The 23,050-nt window shown below is 39.9% G+C and overlaps 1 protein-coding gene across 3 annotated transcripts in view; it reads right to left on the reverse strand.

Moving 5' to 3' along the window:
* Nucleotides 1-2,172: 2,172 nt before the first annotated feature.
* Lmbr1 (limb development membrane protein 1) overlaps nt 2,173-23,050 on the reverse strand; it is a 133,491-nt gene continuing 112,613 nt past the window's right edge. For 2 of the 3 annotated variants that reach the window (XM_021162299.1, XM_021162298.2), the window contains 4 exons: nt 22,957-23,047; nt 21,437-21,503; nt 5,109-5,270; nt 2,571-3,348 (listed from right to left, as the gene is read on the reverse strand). In XM_021162299.1, coding sequence (XP_021017958.1) covers nt 3,263-3,348; nt 5,109-5,270; nt 21,437-21,503; nt 22,957-23,047 — 406 coding nt within the window. In that variant the 3' untranslated portion in view covers nt 2,571-3,262. Of the gene's footprint in view, nt 3,349-5,108; nt 5,271-21,436; nt 21,504-22,956; nt 23,048-23,050 lie in introns of all 3 variants that reach the window. The other variant, XM_021162300.2, reaches the window with a different exon arrangement.

Consider the following 23,050-nt stretch of genomic DNA (forward strand, 5'->3'; position numbering starts at 1 on the left):
ATGAAAACAATATGTAACAGAAATTTACCAGTGTGTCTCGACACATGAAAACAATATGTAACAGAAATTTACCAGTGTGTCTCGACATATGAAAAATATCATAGCAGTTTAAGTTTAAAAGCAGTGCTACATATGTTCACATATTTAAAGACCCTACAATACTTCTGCCTATATACATTAAATACTGTACCAACCATAAGCAAATACATAGACTAGAATCAATGGGAATCTGTGCTGCTGACTACCAGGATCACCTACTGTGCTTGGCCAAAGCAGAAGTGGCAACAACTGCTGCTGCCACCATGCCCACAGCCCCATAGGTGGTGAGAAGCAGACCCAACAGGGTTCATTCTGATTCACCAGCCAGCCCAAACAGGTGTGACTGAAGGAGCTAACAGAATATTTATGAACAACCATACAGGGTCTCATATTTAGGTCAGACTTTATTTTACATAAGATAGATGAAAGGAAAAAAGAAAGAAAGAAAGAAAGAAAGAAAGAAAGAAAGAAAGAAAGAAAGAAAGAAAGAAAGAAAGAAAGAAAGATGGATGGATGATAAATAGATCTAAAATATATGCTAGAAAATCTATAAAAAATGTCACAATGTATAAAATTTGATATAGCCTCTCATCTAGATCTATAAAGTGTTTGGTGCCCTTTTTGCTTAAATTGTAGTAATTATTTTTATGTATAGAAGTGTTTTTCCTTCACCATGTGCCTACAGTCAGTGCCCATGGAGGTCTGAAAAGGGTATTTAATCCCCTGGGACTAGAGTCACTGATGACTGTGAACCACCATGGGGATGCTAAGAACCAAATCTGAGTCCTCTGAAAGCAAAGCTAGTGCTCTTTAACTGCCATCTCCAGCCATTCCACCTCCAACCCTCATTTCCTCATTTTGCTTTCGTTTGTATGTTTGCTTTTGAGAGACAGTTTCACTGTGTAGCACTGGCTTGCCTGGAACTCCCTATGTAACCTAGTCTGGTTCAAATTCTTAGGGATCCTTCTGCCTCTGCCACTTGAGTGCTATAAGGAAAACACTACCATGCCCAGTCTCATGCCCTTTTAAAGAGGACATTCAAGGTAAGAGAACAAAAGGACTACTCAACAGAGCCACTGGTGCAACCTCATCTAGTCAAAAATAGAGTGCCAAGACTAGTATGAATGGGAGCTCTTGTTTGCAGAGCTTTCTGCACTCTGTAAAACAGCACTGCAATGCAGGACTCCTGCATATAACTGTCTTCACGAACTTGGAATGTGAAGCCTCAGCATGCTGCTGTCCATTCGTGAAGTTCTGTATCAGCCAGCCTCCAGCACATGCCCAGTGAAGTGATGGCACCTGGAACCAGTCCCTCCCTCCAGGCAACTCTCAGGTGAGTGACCAGTGACCCTCAAAGGGTAGTGACCACGCAGTGCATCAACCACAGAAGGCCCGAGAATCAAGGTAAGACAATCCTTAAAGCCCACTTCCATCTCATCACCAAATATCTCCAGTCAGTCCAAACCTGGATCCCATCTTCAAATTAAGAACCTCCAAATGAATCAGAAGTTTAGGACTTGCTCAGCAGATAAAGGTCCCTGAATCACACATGTGAAAGGAAAGAGCTGACTACTGAAAGCTGTCCTTCAGATCTTTACTCATTAATGCCTGCCCCCATGTTTCTATCTATCTGCCCGTCTGTCTCTCTTTCCCTCCCTCCCCCCTCACATATAGACACACATTAATAAAATTAGAGACAGACATTGAGAAGTTCAGTATTTTATGAAAATTTTCAGACACCTTACCTTGCAGAGCTCTGTTTGGTTGTTGGCAAATGGTGTGCACCGAGGTGACTGAGCAGAAAACTCTGACCTCTCCCTGACTTGCTCTGCTTCAGAGCCTGTCATGAATGACCAGGTAGATCAGAAATAGCCAACTCACACTGTGCTAATGCAGGAGCTCACACTCGGGAATCTATCAGTACTCACTGGAGGTACGCACTGACCTACTCACAGCCACAGCACCAAGTTTCCTTAAAACTAACCTGGAGTATCAGGAGATGCCATGGTGTAAATAAAGATGTGGACTCAATGGCTTATAAACATAGAGCTAAATCTTGGTTTTCTAAGTTAAAAAAAAAAAAAGTCAGATACAGCCTTTCATATATTTCTCCAAAATAACTAAATTCAACAATTTGAGAAAAAAAGTGCTTTACTTCTTTTTCTGAACACAAATCCTGTTATATCATCCATACAGTGCATGTGAGCATCACTATATTTCTGTGAAATGTGTGCTACCTAGGAACAACAATAGCATGCGCTCAGTTTTTCTTTCTTTCTTTTTTTTTTTTTTTAAATCAGTAGACTCAGGAGTTGAGAAGCCATTCCAACAATTAAACTAAACAACTAAATAGTTATGAGCTCATATTATACTGTACCTGCCCTCTGTGGAGAACCTGACCTTGAAGTTCTGGGTATCACACTGGTAACCTTCCTGAGGTGGAGACTTAAGGTGGTGTATATGAGAGTCACCAAAGCCTGAAAAAAGCAATTTCTGTCTTTGGGTTACACACATACAACAAGCACAGAGTGTAGTTTTTGAAAAAAAGGTTTTAAAAAATGAATGTACATACAGCCTATAAGGCAAAGTCTAAGGTGTGTACAACACTGGCACTGTGCTGTGAAAAGTATTATCAGGTACACACACACTGTCCAAATCTACAATCACATGTGCTTCATACTGCAGCTTACCACAAAAAAATAGTCCTGGGGCTGCCCACCAAGGCTCAGGTGTTTAAAGAATCTAGTATTTTCCACTGGCTCAAAGTCTAATGAAGATTCTGTAAGATGAATCAGAAAATCTGCTTTTGGTTTTTTAAATAAAACTGTAGTTTGTTATTGTACAACAGTTTCCAGGACCTTGTGGAAATGCTTTGGGGTACCAGATGACTTTGAGGCAGGCTTCTGCCTGCAGAACCAAACTTCTCATGGTGTAAAGCAAAAGCATAGGAAAGTCCAAGTCGTCACCTCCCATCCAGATAGTTCCTGCTATAGACACACAGCTTTTCCTCAGTCTCTAAGACTCAGGGTTTAACCAAAAGCTATCATACCAGGTCACTCAGAAACCTCAGAGGAGACACAGGTGACTAGTGCTAAGTTGTAAGTACTTATGCGAAAGGGCACGGTCAGCTGGGTCCAGACCCATCAGAAGGAACAGTATCTATGGGAATGTCATGAATCAGTTGTCCGGACTTGCTGTAGAGTGCTACGGAGGCAGTCAGGTCTCACAGTGCTTTCTGATGCCCATTTGCAGAAGGCTTTGTAGTTTCTGAATCCCTTGAGGTATCTGACAAGTGAAGTTTGTGAAGTCCTGTAGAAAAATTAGAATAAAGGTGAGAAAGGAGCAGTGCTAAGGAATGGGGTGACCAGAAAAGACATGCTTAGCAGCAGGACAGCTTTCTTGTATAGGCTGCAATGCTGGAGGTCAAAGCCAGAACCTTATACATGGTAGACAAGCATTCTACCACTGAGACACATTGTTGACCCAGGAACTACACTTTTAAGACTTAAGTAGGTTCACTTCTTAAATTTGGGTATGACACAGTACTGATAAAACTGCAACAATGTCATCTGTAGACCTCTCCCAAAACAGTCTGCCTTGGTTAACATCACTACTGTTACTACTGTGCAGCAGATGTTCTCTGAAAACTGTTAGAAATGAAATTGGTTGTTAAAGTCAGACTTAACACCTTGGGCCACTTGAACATATATTTAAAAAGGATCTTTTCTATACAGGGAATTGTCCCTAAGTAATATACAAAAAGATAATAGAAAATATTTGAAAAATAAACACAACTCTTGAGTTTCACATAACTCTTGAAAACTATACTATGTCTATGGTCAAACTGATACACAGGGCCTCTCTCTGGCCTCTGGCAGGTTGACTTATAACTTTTAACAGAAGCTACACAGCAAAATGCCAACACTGATACACTGCAGCCATCTTAGTTATAGCCAAGCTGGAATTGATCTGAGATCCTAGCTAAAAATGTTTCAACTAAACATGTGATTGAGGGTTTCTTAATTCTAATGCATCTGCCTATTTTTAATGTGTTTGATACTATGACACTAAAATTCATAAATTATCTGGTGTTTTAGTTGAAATGAGACATAGCTTTTCATCCCAGGGCAGCATTTCAATCAGCTATATTCTCAGAGTGCATGTTACAAATAAAATACATGTGGAACTGTAACCTGGTGCTTTCTTCTTCAAAGGTCATCCTTTCAAACACCAGGATCATAAGGTTGGTGCTATGAGAAGCTGTATTGCTACCTCTATAGTTTAAGCTTTATGAAATTGGGGCCTCAATAGATCTATCAATATGTTGCCTCTTGAAATAGCTAAAACTACAACCTATATGGAGCATAAGCATTCAAGTGGTATCAGGCAAATGAGCTAATGCTAGGGTTTCCTACAGGAACCACCACCTTTCTTTACTGCTATGGAGTAAATGCTACATGACTGCCTGGGAAGCTTTTGGAGTGCTGCTTACCCTAAAGTACAAAGACAGGACTATGTTCAGCATGTGTGTAGGAGTAATGCAGCAAAGACATATCACTTGGAGCAGGCTCTTTACCACAATACAAATGACCGAGCCATGAAAGCAAACGCCCTCTCCTGTCTATACCAAGAATGCTAACACTGTTTTCCAGAGTTACATGGCTTACTGGAGAGAATCTATATTGCTTTTTCACTTAGGAAATCCAAGTCCTCCTAAAACTTCATGTAAATAATAGTAAACGGCACCATTATAAAAAACAAGCCTGCCACAGCAAGTCTTCCTCCTCACTACAATGACACAATGATAAAAAGACAGGGCTCACTGCCATTCTAAAGTTCTTATCATGACCTCAGCCCTGTTCTGAGGCCCCATCAGAACAACCACAGTTCCTACTCACATACCTCACAGATGAGGCCCTGCAGTACAATGATAAAGTTCTGATCCAGACCCACCAACATGTGAGTCAGGGATGGGACTGACAGCCATGCACACTTAGAAACTAAATAGAGAGAGAAATATTAAAGTCATGATTAGTAGAGAAAAAAATGTCCATAAATCTCAAGATTACCTAGGGCCTTGAAAAGTTCTTCTCGTACAGCTGATGTGAATTTTCTGATCAAACACAATGTTGTCATGATGGCGAAGAGTAAATTGTAGGATAATACAATATAGAAATTTCCCAGCCAATTAAATCTTCCAAAGTCTCCAAGTAGATCAAATCTAGTGATTCCTATTAAAAAATAAAAATAGAGTTCTTACTAAAGTGGGGTGTGTCCATACCTGTAACAAATACAGTTGGGATTAGGCCAGACTCCACAGACTGCCTCAGAGGTTTGTAGAGTTCTGTGGCAAGACTCTGCCATGAAGCATACGACTGCTTCCTAGCAGGGCAACCCAAGCCATCCCTGACCTTCACATGCCAGTCACTTGCATGTGTGACTGGCATGAGTACACCATCACCTGTTTAGGGTTCATGCCTACATTAAAGACCAAGCTTAGGTGCCATTCACTAGAACCTGTTCTTCCCCACTACTTACATATGTGCAAGTTTGTGCGGGAATAGAAACCCTGACTAAGACAGTAGGAAAGAGTTTACTCAGCTTACACTTCCACATTGCTATTCATCACCAAAGGAAGTCAGGACTGGAACTCAAGCAGGTCAGGAAGCAGAAGCTGATGCAGAGTCCATGGAGGAATGTTCTTTACTGGTTTGCTTCCCCTGGCTTGCTCAGCTTGCTTTCTTATAGAACCCAAGACTACCAGCCCAGAGATGGTACCACCCACAAGAGGCCCTCTCCACTTGATCACTAATTGAGAAAATGCCCCAAGCTGGACCTCATGGAGGTACTTCCCCAAATGAAGCTCCTTTCTCTGTGATAACTCCAGCCTATGTCAAGTTGACACAGAACTAGCCAGTACAGCTATAGACTATTTAAGGATTTTATGGGTGATTTCAAAAATAACTTTGACTCAATATCACATCATCAACTGACTTTTGAATTTGGCTTTCAGCCATGATCCAACACAATTCTATCAAACACTACTGGGAGCCTCCCAGAGAAGCTTATGAATGGCAGACATCTTCCTATGCAAACAGTGTAGTATGAACAGGGAAATTCAAATTTAGCTCCATAGTCACTCCCACCTGGAACCAATGCATGTAAGTTTGAAAGACATTGGCAAAGAATTTTAAAAATACCTGAAGATTAATGAAGACATTAGATAATACCTTACCAAAAAAAAAAAAGTTTTAAACCCAGATACCAGAAAAAAGCCTTTAGTGCCTGCCCTGTATTAGTGTAAAATACTGACAACTTTGCCTTAGTCTCTCAGTGCTAAGCCTAAAAGAAAGGACTTTGTTAAATGAAATGGAAGCCTAATTGGATACTTTACTTTTCAAACCAGAACATTTAATTGATGTTAGTAGCTATATAAACATTTATGGTCCTACCAACACAAACCTCAAGGTATTACTGATGCCCCATACTGACAACTGAATTGATCCCGCAATCCAAAATTCTCCATATGAGTCCATCAAAAGCTATAGTTATCCCATGAGAAAGGTACACTCAAGCTTCTGCATCTATAAGGCTCCCAAAGGAGAAGCTGAGTGTATCCTGGACGATGTCTACTGCAATGGGTAAGTGCAAAAAGAGCAGGCTGATAGGTATTTAACACGTGGATCATGTGTTTAATGTGTGCATTTGATGATCCATTACTATATGTACAAAATCACCTTAACAGCAATACAAATACAAGGTCCATATTCTCTTCTCGTTAATGAATCTGTGTGGGTATACAGACACCATTCGGGACCCCTGCTGTATGCCTGTAGATAGCTTTGCACTGTCCACAAAAGAGCAGAGTTGGGGGAGGGGGTTCAAATCAGTCACACTGAACATAGAAATTCTAAACAGTGAGAGGGGTAGTAATACACCCCAGAAATGGACTCCACTGGATACAACAGGATGTTTAGGCAAAGGGCAGTCTCTTACTTATAAAAGCTTTGTTCCAGGCAGACATACAGAAACCCAAGAGGAACAAAAATGCTAGTTCACAGGCTTGGGTCGAGAGACACTATTGTTTCACTTGCACTTTAGAAAAAACCTGACTGATCTTGATCAACCAAAAGATTATTCTGAGTAGACATAAATAACTCTTTACTTAGAAGCAAAAACATAATCATTTCTCTGAAATTATGGCTAGGTGGCTTTTGTCCCAGCAACAATTAAATAAAAAACGTCTTTTTTAAATAAGAAATTATTGACACTTAAGAAAATATAAAAGTACCGAAGTAATGCGTATTATATAAATGTATAATACTTCTAAACTTCTGGACAAAGATAACATGGTATTAAGACAGTGAGTTTTGAAATACAAGATTAAACTATTAAATATCTTTGGTCAAATATCTTCACCCATCCCACCACTGTTAAAAGGGAAGCAACACATACACAAAGTAGCTTCATTAGACAGCAGTGAGGCACAGGGTCATGTGACCTCAGTAGGACACTTCATGACAAGCGATGGACTGCTTCTCCCACAAGGACTCAAATGAGAATGAGTAATTCCTTCAAAAACAACCTGTTCTCTATTCACATTTTTTAAAAGAACTGGTGCACAGAATACAACCAACTCTAAGAAGGTGCATGTTGCCCCACCCACAGGATAAGTCAATAGAACTCCTGTTCTTTAGCCCACCTGAGTCAACTTCTGCTCTGAGCAAGCATGTTCATGTTGGTGGAGCTGCATGAGGCCATTCAGAGCCTTTGTAAAGGGTGGGACACAAAAGACCTGAGAGTGATGTTATCAGTAAATTACACAACTTGGCCTAGTACACAAACATCTGACCCAAAACACCCAAGATTTTAATGTAAAGGTGCCAAAACAACATGTGTTCTTATTAAATTTATTAATAAAATTATATTAAAAATAAACTAAAATCAAATAATGATTGGCTATCTTTAAGTTTTCCGATTTCTGTAGTATCTAACCAGCTCTTAATCCTATCAAGAATGCTTTTCCCATTTACATTGTGCTTTTCCTTTATATGCCAACTTCAGGGTTTTAAAACTCTGTATACATATTTAGTAAGTTCAGTCTCTTTCTCTACCTTCTGTACTTTAGGAAAGGCTGTGGCCATTGGAAACAGTCATTTCTGGGTTTTCTGCTCATTTCTTTGCTAGGCCTCACTCCAAGCAACTCTCTGCTCCCTAATCTGTTCTCATGCTGAATGCTCTGAGTCCCTTCTTGGGACACAAATCAGAACAAGTCAAGTACCAGTGTTAATGAACTAAACTGGCTGATGATACACTCACTCTAGCTAGTGATACTTGGCCAGGAAAGTTCTTCCTATGTAAGTACAATGACCTAAGTTCAATTCTCCAAATCTATGAAAACATAACATCAATCCCTGGGTCCTGCTGGTCACCCAGCCAGACTATTCTACTCAGATGAGTTCACAGCCTATTAGAAACCCAGTCTGGGAAATCAATGTAGACGGAGCCTGATGACACATGAAATTGACCTTGTGTGAGACTATACTCACACCCACACATGTACATAAACATCTACACAAACGCATGCACATACACCACATACAAATGTATACATACTACACATATCAAACACATACATATACACACAAGGGCACACACACACACACACAATCCCTATAAGATTAAAAAGATAAATTCCTTGAAAAAAATATTGGCTCAAGGATTATCAACTAGAAATAGACCAAATTTGATAACACATATGAATAATCAACACAGAGTAAAAAATCTGAGTAGGATCCTGCCTAAGCATGCATTAATCAAACTGCCAAGCTTTCCACAAGAAAGAAAAGAACAGAAATGATTACCAAAGAAAGTTTTTTTACCAAAGTTTGCACTGCAAAGGGGAAATGATGCAAGACTATTTGAAAGTTTAAGAGAAAATAATCTAAACTCTCATGTCTAAGAATATCTTCTAAAGTAAGGCAAAAAATGGCTATCTTAGACATCCAAATAGCATGGGATTTATTAGCAGCAGACTTGCATTCCAAGAATGTTATACTAGGTCTCAAACTAGATCACAGAGCTGTAGTAACAAAAACAGCATGGCACTGGCACAGAAATAGACACATGTGCTATTGATGTAGAAGACACAGAAGGAAGCTACAGCTATCTGACTCTTGACAAAGGAACCAAAAGTACTAGAGAAAGACAGCCTCATTAACAAGTGGTGCCAGAAAGCCTATTTATCTACACTAAGAACCAAAACCAGATCCTGCCTCTGCACAAAAATCAGTTCAGAAGATTAAAAAGTTCAGTAAAAACTGCATGGTATTGGTACAGAGACAGACAGGTTGATCAATGGACTAGAACTGAAGGCCAGAAATTAAACCACACACTTAAGCACACTTGATCTTTAAACAAAGAAGCCAAAAATATACAATGGAAAAAACAAAGAATATTCAATAAATGGTGCTGGTATAACTGGAAGTCTGCATGTAGAAAAATGAAAATAGATCCGTATTTGTCACCTTGCACAAAGCTCAAGTCCAAGTGGATGAAGGACCTAAAAATAAAACCGATACACTGAATCTAATAGAAGAGAAAGCGGGAAAGAGCCTTGAACTCATTGGCACAGGGAAAAATTTCCTAAACAGAACTCCAATGGCTCATGCTCTAAGATCAAGAATGGATAAATGGGACCTCATGAATCTGGAAAGCTTCTGTAAGGCAAAGGACATACATAGTCAATAAGACAAATCAGCAACCTACAGATTGGGAAAAAAAAAACTTCACTAAGTCCACATCCAATAGAGGGCTAATATCCAAAATATATAAAGAACTCAAGCAGCTAACTACCAAAAAAAAAAACCAAACAACCCAACCAAAAAATGGTGTATAGAACTAAACCGAGAATTCACAACAGAGGAATCTTGAATGGCTGAGGAACACCTAAAGAAAAGTTCAAAGTCCTTAGTGATCAGAGAAATGCTAATCAAAATGACCCTGAGATTCCACTTACACCAATCAGAATGGCTATGATCAAAACCTCAGGTTACAACACATGTTGGAGAGAATGTGGAGAAAGAGGAACACACTCCTCCATTGCTGGTGGGATTGCAAACTGGTACAATCACTCTGGAAATCAAACTGGAGGCTCCTCAGAAAACTAGAAATAGATCTACCTGAAGACTCAGCTATACCACTCCTGGAAATCTACCCAAAACATGCCCCACCATGCCACAGAGGCACATGTTCCACTATGTTCACAGTGGCCTTATTTGTGATAGCCAGAAGCTGGAAACAACCCAGATGTCCCACAACAAAAGAATGGATACAGAAAATGTGGTTCATTTATACAATGGAGTACTACTCAGCTATTAAGAATGAGGACATCCTGAGTTTTGCCAGCAAATGGATGGAACTAGAAAATATCATCCTGAGTGAGGTAACTCCGACCCTAAAGGACATGCATGGTATATACTCACTAATAAGTGGATATTAGCAAAAAAAAAAAAAGTACAGAATACCCAAGATACAGTTCACAGAACTCAAAAAGGTCAAGTGAGGATGCCTCAGTCCCACTTGGGAGGGAGAAGAAAGCAACCACAAGGGGGGAGGGAAGGAAGGAGGGATGTGGAAGGGGAAGGGGACAGAAGGTGGGGAGAGGGGAACATGATTTGGTACTGGGTGGGGAAAAAGGACTGAAGCCCTGAGGGCCAGCAGAAAAAATAGAAACAGGCAACCTCAGGAGGTAGGAGGTTGGGGGGACCACCCCAGAATGTACCAGAGACCTGGGAGGTGAGAGACTCTCAGGACTCAAAGGGAGGGACCCTAGATGAAATGTCCTACAGTGGGGAGAGGGAACTTACAGAGCCCACCTCCAGCAGAAAGACAGGGCATCAAGTGAGGGATGGGGTTGCCATCCCACAGTCAAAACTCTGACCTATAATTGTTCCTGTCTGAAAGAACTGCAGGGATGGAAATGGAGAGCAGCCTGAGGAAAAGAAGGTCCAGTGACAGGGCCCAAGTGGGATTCAGCTCAAGGGGAGGTCCCAAGGCCTGGCACTAATACTGAGGCTACAGAGCGCTCACAAAAAGAGACCTATCATGACTGCCCTCCGAAAGACCCAACAAGCAACTAAAAGAGTCAGATGCAGATATCTGCACCCAACCAAGGGATGGAAGCTGCTGACCCCTGTGGTTGAATTAGGGACAAGTTGGAAGAAGCTGAGGAGGGCAACTCTGTAGGAGGACCAGCAGTCTCAATTAACCTGAACCCCCAAGATCTCTCAGACACTGAATCAACAACCTGGCAACATAATACCAGCTGATATGAGGTCCCCAACACATATACAGCAGAGGACTGGCAGGTCTGGGTTCAGTCAGAGAAGATGTACCTAACCCTCAAGAGACTGGAGGCCCCAGGGAGTTTAAGGTTGGGGGGGGGGGGGGTGTATCCTCATGGAGACAGGATCAGAGAGGAGGTATGGGATGTGGTTCAGTCGGAGCATGTACGGGGAGGGGAATCAAATCTGAAGTGTAAAAAAAAAAATTAGTAGATATTTTAGAGCTTTAATAAGGTTTATAAATATGAAGCAATAAGAAAATAATAAATTGAGACAAAATGAGAAGAAAAGCATTAAATGAAATAGAAAATCCAAAGAGATTAGTAATGACAGAAATAAAAAATATTGAAGGCAGTCCTCTGCTACATATGTGCTGGGGCCTCATACCAGCCTGTATATGTTCTTTGGTTGGTGGCTCAGTCTCTGGGTGGGTGAGGGGAGTGGTTGGGGTGGGAGGATGAGGGAGGATGGGGTGAAGAACTCTTGGAGGGGGACCAAGAAAGGGGAACAACATTTAGAATGTAAATAAATAAAACAATTTTAAAAAACAAAACAAAAACCTGCAGTATACCTAACACTTTGAAACTACTAAACTAAAAGTTAAAAAAAATTTTTTTACAAGGTACAAGCACAGGATTTCTGGACAGGAACCCACAACTCAGGAAGGCAACAGCAAGAGGAGACAAATGGGACTGTGTCAGACTAACAATCTATATGATGACAAGAGAATTAAAGAGCATACAGAAAAGGAATCAATCTGTGGCATCTATTCATCTAACAGGAGATTAATACATAGAATATTTTTAACTCAAAAAATAAAACTCCAAATGAGAAATAATTCAATAAATAAATAATTAAACTGAACAGTTCTCAAGAGCAATTTTTAAAATGACTATTAAATACATGTAAAAAAAAATCTAACATTTAGCCATCAAAATGCCACTAACATTCATCTTACCCCAGTCAGAAATGCTTTTATCAAAGAAACAACAAAAAGCAACAAATGCTGGTGAAGATGGAGCAGGGGGTGGGAAGAAACCTACTCACTGCTGGTTAGAATGTAAGCTGTTATAACAACTATGGAAATCAGTATGGTGGTTTCTCAAAAAAAAAAAAATAAAAAAAAATCAAAACTTCATTTCTATATGATTCAGCAGTATCCCTTCTACTTATATATTCAAAGGAATACAGGCAGCTTACAACTGATAGACTATGAACATCACTGCCACTGCCCAATTCACAAAACAGTAATAATGACTGCATAAGCCTTGAAGTAACTTGGCAAGTTACTTCTTAGAGTTAAAAAAGGATTAGTTTATCTCTAAGAATGCAGATGAAGCAGACAGGGTAACATGGGAGAAAATGGTATGGACAGAAACAGGCAACAGATAGGATCACACCAGGAGTTAAATTTGATATGAATACTCTAAATATCCAAATCCAGGCAGGCTTACACAGCTAACATAAAGACACAGGTTTATAGTATGAGAATTGAAAAGAATCATAAGGAAGGTAAAATGACTATTTTAACATGACTCAAAGGAGATTTCAGAGAGGAATTACCAGTTAAACAATGATTCCCCACTACCATAATTACAAGGGCCAGTTCACCTGGGACCCCACGCTTATGCAACCGGTACCCAAGCTTTAAAGCATCAATGCAAACTGGTGGAAGTACAGGAGAGAGGCTCACAGTTGTAGCCAGTGCTTCACAGTCCTCTCAACAGCAGTCTAAACAAGTGAACCTAAGGATCTAGAGGGCACGAGGACCTGCGGACAGCGGAGCTAGCACTGACAAACATGGCACACAGATGAAGCAAATGTCCTGTCCTTTCTTCTGTGCCTTGCACACAGCTGGAAAGCCTGCTCAAATTAAAATGATGCCACATACACAAAGTACATTCCTTCACATTGACATCAACAGAAAAACTAAAATAAAAATTACTAACAAGCAAATCTTTCAAATATCCCCCAATGTTTGAGAACAAAATACCATGCTTCAAAATATCCCATCAGTCAAAAAGGAAAAAAACAGGGAGTAGGGTTCAAAAAAAAAAAGAACAAGTATTTTTGACAAAATAAAAATTAACATGCGCTATATGAAAGGTTTGTAGATTCATAAACAAGGGTGCTATAACTATGTAGTGGGGAGGGGCAGCACAGGGAGGTAACAGCTGGACAAGGAGTGCACGCAGTTAACCACTCAGATCAAAAGAAGAAAATGACCTTAAAGATCAGTGACCTTAGCTCCAATTGCAAGTTAGAAAATGTTACTCCCAAGGCCTAAATCAGTAAACTAGAAAAAGAAAAAAAAAAAAACAAAACAAAACAGAAAAAATGCAATGAATGCTGCTTCTGTGAGAGAATCAATAAATCAATACATGAGCACACAGCTCAGGTAAGGAGGTAGAAAACACAAAAGATCTGTAAGTGCTAAGTCTCTACTTCTCGTAGTAGCTAAGGGCGCTACCCACAGACCTGACAGTGTTGATGACATTAACAAAGCTTGTCCCAGCTGAGTAGGGCTCTTTCCTACTCAGAGACTGAACTGTTGCCAAATCCTTTCCAAAAAATAAATTTCAAACCAAATGGTATCATCAGTAAGCAGTGGTGCACTGAGGATAAGAAACAAGTCTACAAAAACCACCCAGGGAACTGAAGAGTCTGTTTCTGAACACTTGTAGTGAGGAAAGCATTGCACATACATCAAAATCAAAAAATAAAAATTAAAAATAAAAATAAAAAAGGGGATGGGAGGAGAACCACAGAACAATGTCATCAAAAACACTGAGAAAAAGTCTTTAGCCAATTTTCACCATATTCAACCCAAAAAAGATAATATACCATGACACATGGAGCTCACCCAAGAAACAGCAGGCTAATTAGCATTTGAGAATAAATGTAATTCAACATACTTAGAGACTTTTTAAAAGTGTGTGGTTGTTTCAGTATACACATAAAAGGCATTTGGCAAAATCCACCAACCATCTGCTTAAGAATTCCAGCAAAGCAGGGAAAGAAAGGGACATACTGAACATAGTAGAAGGCAGCCACAATAAACACATCAATAAGCAGACAACAGCCTAAGCCCTCCCTGCCAGTGTATACCATCAGAGGACTGATGGGGCTTTTTAGCTCGGTAAGTGTAGAGCATTGGCCTTGCATGAATACAGATCTTAGGTCCAATCCCCAGCACTGCCAAGATTGGGGTGGGGGGAGGGGGGCAAGAAAAGAAGAGAGTGGGGGAAATGAACAATGAAAGTTGGAGTTGGAGTTTGTATGCTAGAGTGGGCACTACTTGTAGCACCTTGGCCACCTGTGGTGTCCTTCTTACCCGTTCCCTCCAACTCCATCTGGGTCATATTATTGGAAAGCAGCTGAGACGCTCAAAGGAAACTGAATGGCCAAACAGTAAGGCTCCACATTCAGTACAGTGCCGTGGCAGGGGACAGGACAATAATGTGTACATTATTGAGTAATGGGTTTTCCTTTTAAATAACTAAGGTGAATGTCACATCACATAATCACTTTAGACAAACAATTCGAGGGCCTTAAATACCTTCTCCCCAGTTTGAACACAAGTGTAGCTCTCCAATGGGAAACTCCAAATCTACAAGGCAGCTTCTCTTGAGACTCTCTCATCACCCCTACCCCTATCTTTGGAATCACACAGCATTTGGCCATTTCTGTATAGGCTCTGTCATATGACATGTTTCCAAATTCCATCAACCTTGTATCATATAGACTTCCTTTCCTTCGATTTTTAATTGTGGTAAAAGACAAGTAACATAAATTGTACCAATATAACAATTTTATTTTAACGCACGGCTTGGTACTATTAATAATAGTCACATTATTTACAACCATTACCACAAAACTCCCTTATCTTGCAAATCTGAAACTATTCCCAAACTACTCTCTCCATCCTTCCTCCCTAGGACTCTGGTAAGCACTACCTATCCCTGTCTTTATAGACTAGACTACTGCAATTCCTCTTAGAATCAGAACCCCACAGAGTTTGTCTCTTTGGACTGCCTTCCATGGCTAAGTAACATTCCATTTGATGTGTATATGACAGTTTGCTTGGCCTATCATCTGACAGCAGGCTACTTCCACCTTTTGGCTATTGTTGTAAAGGGCTTTTGAAATAATACTTCGTCAAACAAGCTCAAAGAATGAAAGATGACATGGAAAATTGAAACAAGGTACATGGAATTTATTTCATCTACACTGAGAACAGCCCTCCTCAATGAGGAGTTTCTCTGGGATCACAGGAGCTTATGCGCTAAGGCTCTGCAAGACAAGATGCAGGAAGTGGGCTCTTGCCCTTTAAGGGATGTAAAGTTTCTTAAGAACATCAATTCATTGGGAGTGGGGGGTGGGGAGGGTGCACACGGGAAGGGGGATATCACTTGAAATGTAGATGAATAAAATGATTAATAATAAATAAACATCAACTCCAATAAGCAAGTGTAAACAAGTAGGAGTCTTTGGACAGTAAAGAAAGGCAAAGGCAGAAGGCTTCAGGAACATGAAACTAAATCTTAGCGGTAGAGAAATGTGTCTGAAATTATCATTTTTCATGACTGTATTTGATACAAACTCACTTTGTTCTAATTAAAGGCGATTTAATTAAGTAGCCAGGTGAACTTCATTATGTGAAGTTAAATATTAACTAAAATACAAGGATGGCGAATACCAGAGTTCAAGAAAGAACCAATTCTTTCAAAGGTAGAGACATCTGGGCCCTTTAAGCAGATGGAGTCTTCAGAGGGGGTCCAGCAGTCTCTCAGAGACATTTTCTGTCTTTTGGTTTGAGCTCAAATCTTCTTACCCTACTCTCCTCAAAATAAAAAAAGAACAAGAAGGCCTAGAGCCCACTTGTCACACACAGATTCCTCTCAGTTGTTCAGGAGGTAAACAAGATGGGTGGGAAGGGGTTTCTGATTTGGCTAGAGTCTTGGGTGAAAGTATCCTGAAGACTAATGAGACAACAATGAGCTCTGCTTTGGCAATGGCCTGTGCAGTATCAAGTGGGAGCCCAGAGCAGCCCAGAGTTAGGCTGGTCTTTGGTTAGCATGGGGCAAGTGGAGGGATGAGGGGTGAGAGGTGTGGATTTTCCAATAACTAGTGGTAGTTAGGGAGCAATTAAGGAGACAGTCAAGGGATTGACAAAGAAGGGGGAAAAACAGGGGGAAAGGGTGTTAATAAATAAAGAAGAGATTCACAGGTGAGATCACAACTGCCAAATACCACAGCATGAGGCAACCCAGGAGTCAGCAGCGGCCTGCAGAGAGACCTAATTCTAATTTGGTTTGAAATTCCTGTTCAGATGGCTGAGTGCTGGCAGGGGAAATGAGTTCCAAAGCTTCCTTTCTTAATCCCCACTGGGAATCCAAGAGTTAAGACAGTTCAGAAGGAACAGCAAAGCCAACAAAAGACTCTGAAACAACTGTAATACCCAGGTGCGATTACCTGGGTTTCCTATAGAGTACATGCACTCACCTCCAGGAAAATAAAAATCTGAAAAACTCAACCAGTGGCTTCTGCAAACAGAAGAAAGAACTAGGACTGAAAGCATGGCTGGACCACAAACTCTGGCCACAGCACATAGAGAAAACCAGCTGGTACTCAACCGAAAATGTCCTTCCTACTGGCTCTCACAATACTAGAAAGTGCTACATACAGGGTGCTGGGGTAGAGTGGGTCATCAACAGTCTGACCCAGCTGTGAACCTTGTGAACTACAATAACAACCATGAGGCAAGCATATGGGTGCAACAACTGGCATGAATGTTATGGGAGCAACCAATTACTTTCTGATTAGATTTGAGACCTGCTCCACCAAAGGAAATATAGGCCTCATACTACAAATCTGACCAGGAATCCATGGTTGGAGAGCTGGATATAATATCAATCTGTCCCCTAAATTCACTATCTCTAATACTTGTGCAGCTATTGGGCCTCATCAAGGAAGTTTCTTTGCGAAGTAGACAGTAATTAACATAGAAACTCACAATTGATCAAAATCCAAAAACTAAATATATCAGTGCTCAGCCACAATGAAAACATCTGTATCACAGCTCCCAACCAAGGCTCAGATCTCATCAAGAAAGAAGGGGCAGAAAGATTACAAGAGCCAGAGGCTGGGGAGCACTTGAAACAAACCATGTTTTCTGAACACATGACCTCACAGCAGCTGTGGTTGCCTGCACAAGACCTGCACAATACAGAGCCAGGCAGCATTCCAGTATGGAAGCTCATGAGCCCCACCCACCTTGGTCGGGAAGCTTTTGAAGCCGATGACTTCTGGGGAGGGAGAACAGTTTTCTTTAATAATATGACCCTAGGTAAGTAGACCATGCTCCAGTAGAGGGCCCAAGACTATGGGCAACACGGATAAGCATCAGTGGGCTTTTAAAATGACACAAAGTTGAGAGGAGACTGGGAGGTGTTAAAGGGAGTAGGGTGAATATTATTAAAGCACATTGTATGTAAACATGATAGTCTCAAAAATTAATGAAAATGGTATCTTGGATTTTTTTTTTAATCATGGTCAGAAGCCACTTCAGCCCAATCTAACTCTTAATGTACTTCATAAATACAGTCTATTTATGTATTTATGTATATAATTCATTTTAAAAATATCCTACAACTGAGATGGCCTGTCCCTTGTCTCAAAGCACACATTCCACTGGAGATACTCACTTGGGTAGGTAAAGGCTCTCTAGTATAGAGCTCTGACAACAGCACCTTCACTTCACATGTTAAAGTAGACTCTGAAGGGGTCTTCTCACCAGATAATCCCAACTGGAATTACTTTCATACAGACTACAGTTTAGGAACTACATCAGCAGGCTACATTTTGACTGTCATGCCTGCACAGCACTGAAGAGCACGGCCAGGGAGGCCTGAGCTAAGGACTATCACCAGCGGCTCTTCTGACTCTGACATGGAATGCAGGAGAGTTGCAATTCCTTACTCTTAGAAATCCTAACCAGATCTACAGATTTAGTGTTCAAACATAAGTTAATTAAAACATCTTATTTGTTATCTTTAATAAAACTGAGCCCGGCAGTGGTGGCACAGGCCTTTAATCCCAGCACTCGGGAGGCAGAGGCAGGCAGATTTCTGAGTTCGAGGCCAGCCTGGTCTACAGAGTGAGTTCCAGGACAGCCAGGGCTACACAGAGAAACCCTGTCTCAAAACAAACAAACAAACAAACAAACAAATAAATGGAGATACCTAAACTACATACAAGCTGATCTGAAAGACTACATTTGTTTTAGTATCATACTTTTGTAAGTCAGCATTTTGGCCTTGCATAACTAGTTAGTTATAAAGTACAGAAATGGTTTCTAAGATAAAAATAATTTTAAAACGTAACTAGCAAACATATTTCAAAAACTGTTGCCTGAACTTGAAGGAAAGCCTCTCTGGGGCTTCAGATGAAGAGTGATGAAAACCCCTCACTTGTCTTCCCAGTCAAGACGTGACCAGCACACTGTCAGTCTATGAGATGTTTTTCAAAACACAGATCTGCAGGGCACTGATTGGCTGCTCTGATTCCAACCTGTTGCAACCATCTCCTCTCATTATACTTGGCATGGATTAAACAGTGATCTATTACTTAAAATAAGAGCATCCACTATGCCAAAATAGGGATTCTTTACAACCAAAGTCTGACCACACACCAAAACAATGTGTCAGCTCACGGAGGCACAACAATGCTCTTACAGGTTTTAAAGGGCGGAATGCAAAAAATCTTACATTTACTACATACAATAAACTACATTCATTTCATTGACTTAAAATGCCTGTTCAAAATAACCCTCACAACTTCTTTGTAGCGAGCGATAAGCTTATTAAGTTATTTAGTGAACATTTTTCAATGAATCCATCTCCCCCATTCAAATGTAGTAAGCTATCTGAGAGTAATGCTTCAATGGTCATGTTAGTCACATCATGCACTTAAACCTTGAGCTATAGACTTCATCAACAATAGCAGCTGAAGATTTTTAAAAGAAAACAGCTATTGGACATTTTCATTTTCTTAAACAACTGTATCATCAAATTCACTATGGTATTCTGGAATCAGTGTACTTTAAATTCATAATTGAAATTCTCCTCTTCAGCAAACATCACTCAGATGTCAGGTCCTATATTCTGTTCTGCTGTGTGCCCATTTCTCCTAATGACAGATGCTGTGGACTGATCTCACAGGAGCAAAGGAGATCAAGTTGAGGTCAGATCTCCTTGTGAGAGCTGAGGAGAGAGAGAAATTTTCACAGCTAGGGATGTGGTTAATGCGTCCTTTATTCTGTTCGCAAGCTTTTCAGCTGGTGCATCACAATCCTGCTCTTCAGCAGGGGCACACTCATCAGTATCTCACCTTCTTAAAATCAAAGACTCAATCCTAAAGCATTAGCAGATTACAAAGTAACTCTCTAGTTTGCATTTCCCATAATACTAAAATAAGGCTTTATCTCTAGTCTAGAACTTTGCTGTTTTAGTACTGCAGAAAGCCTCCATGAATCTGTTTAACGTATTTACTCTTTTCATCTATTCAGTGCCACTGGGCATAACACGTACTGCAGTGCATACCGCTGTCTTCCACAGCGCCACATGACTCACTGTACCGCAGCACACTCCACTAATCCTGTTTGGACAGCTGGGTCCAAGAGCTTCTCAGCTGCATTTTAATTGTTCCATCGTTGTTTTTTTTTTTTTTTCTTTTTATTTATCTCTATGGCAAACTACTCAGGAATTTAATTTGTCAGGCTTCAAAAAGTAAATTTTGCCATTAATTTGTTTTGTTTGTAGTAAGCCTATACTCAGCAGGTGATTTTCTCCCTCAAAATCGAAATACATTCATGATTATCAATTACTTTTAAATAACAAAGCACAATAAATAAGATTTTCAAAGGTTCAAAATGGAAAGGTGGCTGATCACTCCCAGTATCTGCTGGACTGTCCTAACAGATGTAGCATTTAGCTTCAAATGGTGGCACTAATGTGCGTGTTTCATGTTTCAGTATTAGCTCACCATAAGCAGATGCGTCCTACCAATCAAACATGAAAGAGACATACTCACTAAATAAATAGCCTGTGGAAGAGAAGTTCTTTTACACTTATACTTTAATTCTACTGTTTATTAAAGCATACAAGACTACTACAAAGCTCCCACTTTCTGACACAGCTGCAACACTGACGGCATGAACCCTGAGGAGGCAGTTTTGGAGCAGAGCAAGCCCCTGGCCTACACTGCCAATGAAGCCAGGGACAGAGTTCACAGATATACTCTGCCTGGTCATTTTCTAACATTAATTTACAAAGTTAAAACATAAGTCTAGAGAATTATGTGGAACTGCCTAAAAGAAACATCTGTCTGAAATAATATTTAGCCAAGAACACAGTCTAGAACAGTGCATTATAAAGAACAAATGACTGACTTATGAGTCAACTATTTCAGTGACAAAATAGAATTCTCTTTTACTTTTAAAAGACAGTAAACCCTGCCTGTACATTGATAATTTAAGGAAATATGATGATTGGCAGGCAAGCAGAGATGACAGGACTAAAAACTGCCCTGTGGTGTATGCTCCCAGGGACTGCACAACACCATGCTCAGCTCTATTTTCATGAGCTCAAAACAGCTTAAAACAAGTTTACAAGTTTCTATTTTTTAAAAGCACACATTACACTATACATTTGGAAATACATTCATACATGAAATTTTTTTAATATTTTCTAGGCACTAAAGTGTTTTTTTAAAGTCACAGTTTCCTCACTAGAAGATTCAAAAGCCCAACTTATGAATGAAGTAAGAAAAAAAAGTCTATTGTTTGGGAAAGGAATGTTTTAAGTGCTTTAAAAAAAAAAGGTCTTTGTTTGCTTTGGTATGTCCCTATACACAAATGAACTATAGAATAATATAATATATTTTAAAGGTGATTTAAAAAAAAGAATTTACAAAGCAAAAAAGTTAAAGAGATTTTAAAAAGTTATCTATAAAACCATGGACTTTAATGAGCATTGCTCAGTCAAACTTACCCAGTGTTCTGGACATCACAGGCAAAGCAGAGCTCAAAACTAAGATTGACACACAATTCCCAATGATCTGTGGAAAGAAAGGATGGTGTGCAAGGAAAGCGCAGGAGGCAAAGCACCCTCACAGCACTCTTGGAAGGACAGTGCAGACCAGATACCCGGAGCACCTGGCAACTTCTTAACAACACTATCAGAGTAGAATTTAAACATAATAAGCCTTTCCTTTTAAAGTTATGTTTATGAATTCCACAAAATACAGAGTATAGGTGCAAGCATATAGCCATAGAATACATAAATCATATACATTTTATATTATTTTAATATAGTTGGTAATTTGAAAGCGTTGCCTATGAAATTAAAAAAATAATACCTTTGGACTTCTGACTAAATCTTAAAGGCTAATTGCTGTCAAGTTCTTATATAACATCTACTCTGACCTATATAACCATTATAACCATCAATTCTGGGATTTGAAAACACTAGAAACAAAAACATCTAAATCTAGTAATTCATTTGCAATGTATCTTCTAGTTACTGATTCTCCTCCAATAAGAGACATTGAAAACATTCATTAGTACGTATAACCACCTCAACTGGACACTGGCTACTTAGCTAACTTTAAGAAACCTTTAGTATGCCGGGCAGTGGTGACGCATGCCTTTAATCCCAACACTCGGAAGGCAGAGGCAGGTGGATTTCTGAGTTCGAGGCCAGCCTGCTCTACAGAGTGAGTTCCAGGACAGCCAGAGCTACACAGAGAAACCCTGTCTCGAAAAACAAAACAAAACAAAACAAAACAAAATGAAGGAAACCTTTAAGTATGATACATCTGGGTGGATGGATACATAAATTTCGATGTATGTAATATATATTATAGATGGGGTTCAGTGTGTGTGTGTGTGTGTGCACACACACACACTTGTGGGATGTAAATACAGACTATATAATAAAAATGGGAAAGGCCAGCAGCTTTTAGCCATTCCCCTTAGGCAGCCGGTGAAATTATTTTACAAAGATCCATTTATTATGTAATATAACAGGCTTTATTGCTATGGTGCCAGTGACAACACTGTATCAAATTAGCCTCACATCACACTGTCTCTGAACAGAGCTATTCCTTCTCACTTTAATTATTCAGAATTGAAATACTTTGTCTCTAACACTTGTAGCAACTAAGCTCTTCAGATTTCAAACAAGCTCCTGAAGTACAGTTAACACAGCCCAAGTTACTCATTAGCAATATGTTTTCTTTAAGAAGAAAAAGGGTTCTTTCTTTCAGGAGACTTCCACAGCTAGTTACCAAGTGCTGTGGTTCTATGCATTTACAAGTGAATGGATGCAGTCCAAATTACACAGAGCACATCCTCTCCCACTCACTCAGCATTCTGAAAACCTTCCTTTGTGTGTCTACTACTTACAAATACCTATCAGCCAAGATGAGCTATTCAGGGTGCTTACTAACTAAAGCACTTGTTTGTCTTGGAAGCAAAAGAAAAGCCATGGCATCTAAGACTTTACCTTACCTTTGTCATAGTTGTGTCATCCTTCTTGGGTGTAAAGTTTCCAAAAAATCTGAGGCTATAGAAACCAACAACAGAAGACACCATGAGATAGCTG

Source organism: Mus caroli, chromosome 5, assembly GCF_900094665.2.
Source record: "Mus caroli chromosome 5, CAROLI_EIJ_v1.1, whole genome shotgun sequence".
In the NCBI taxonomy this organism is placed as follows: Eukaryota; Metazoa; Chordata; class Mammalia; order Rodentia; family Muridae; genus Mus; species Mus caroli.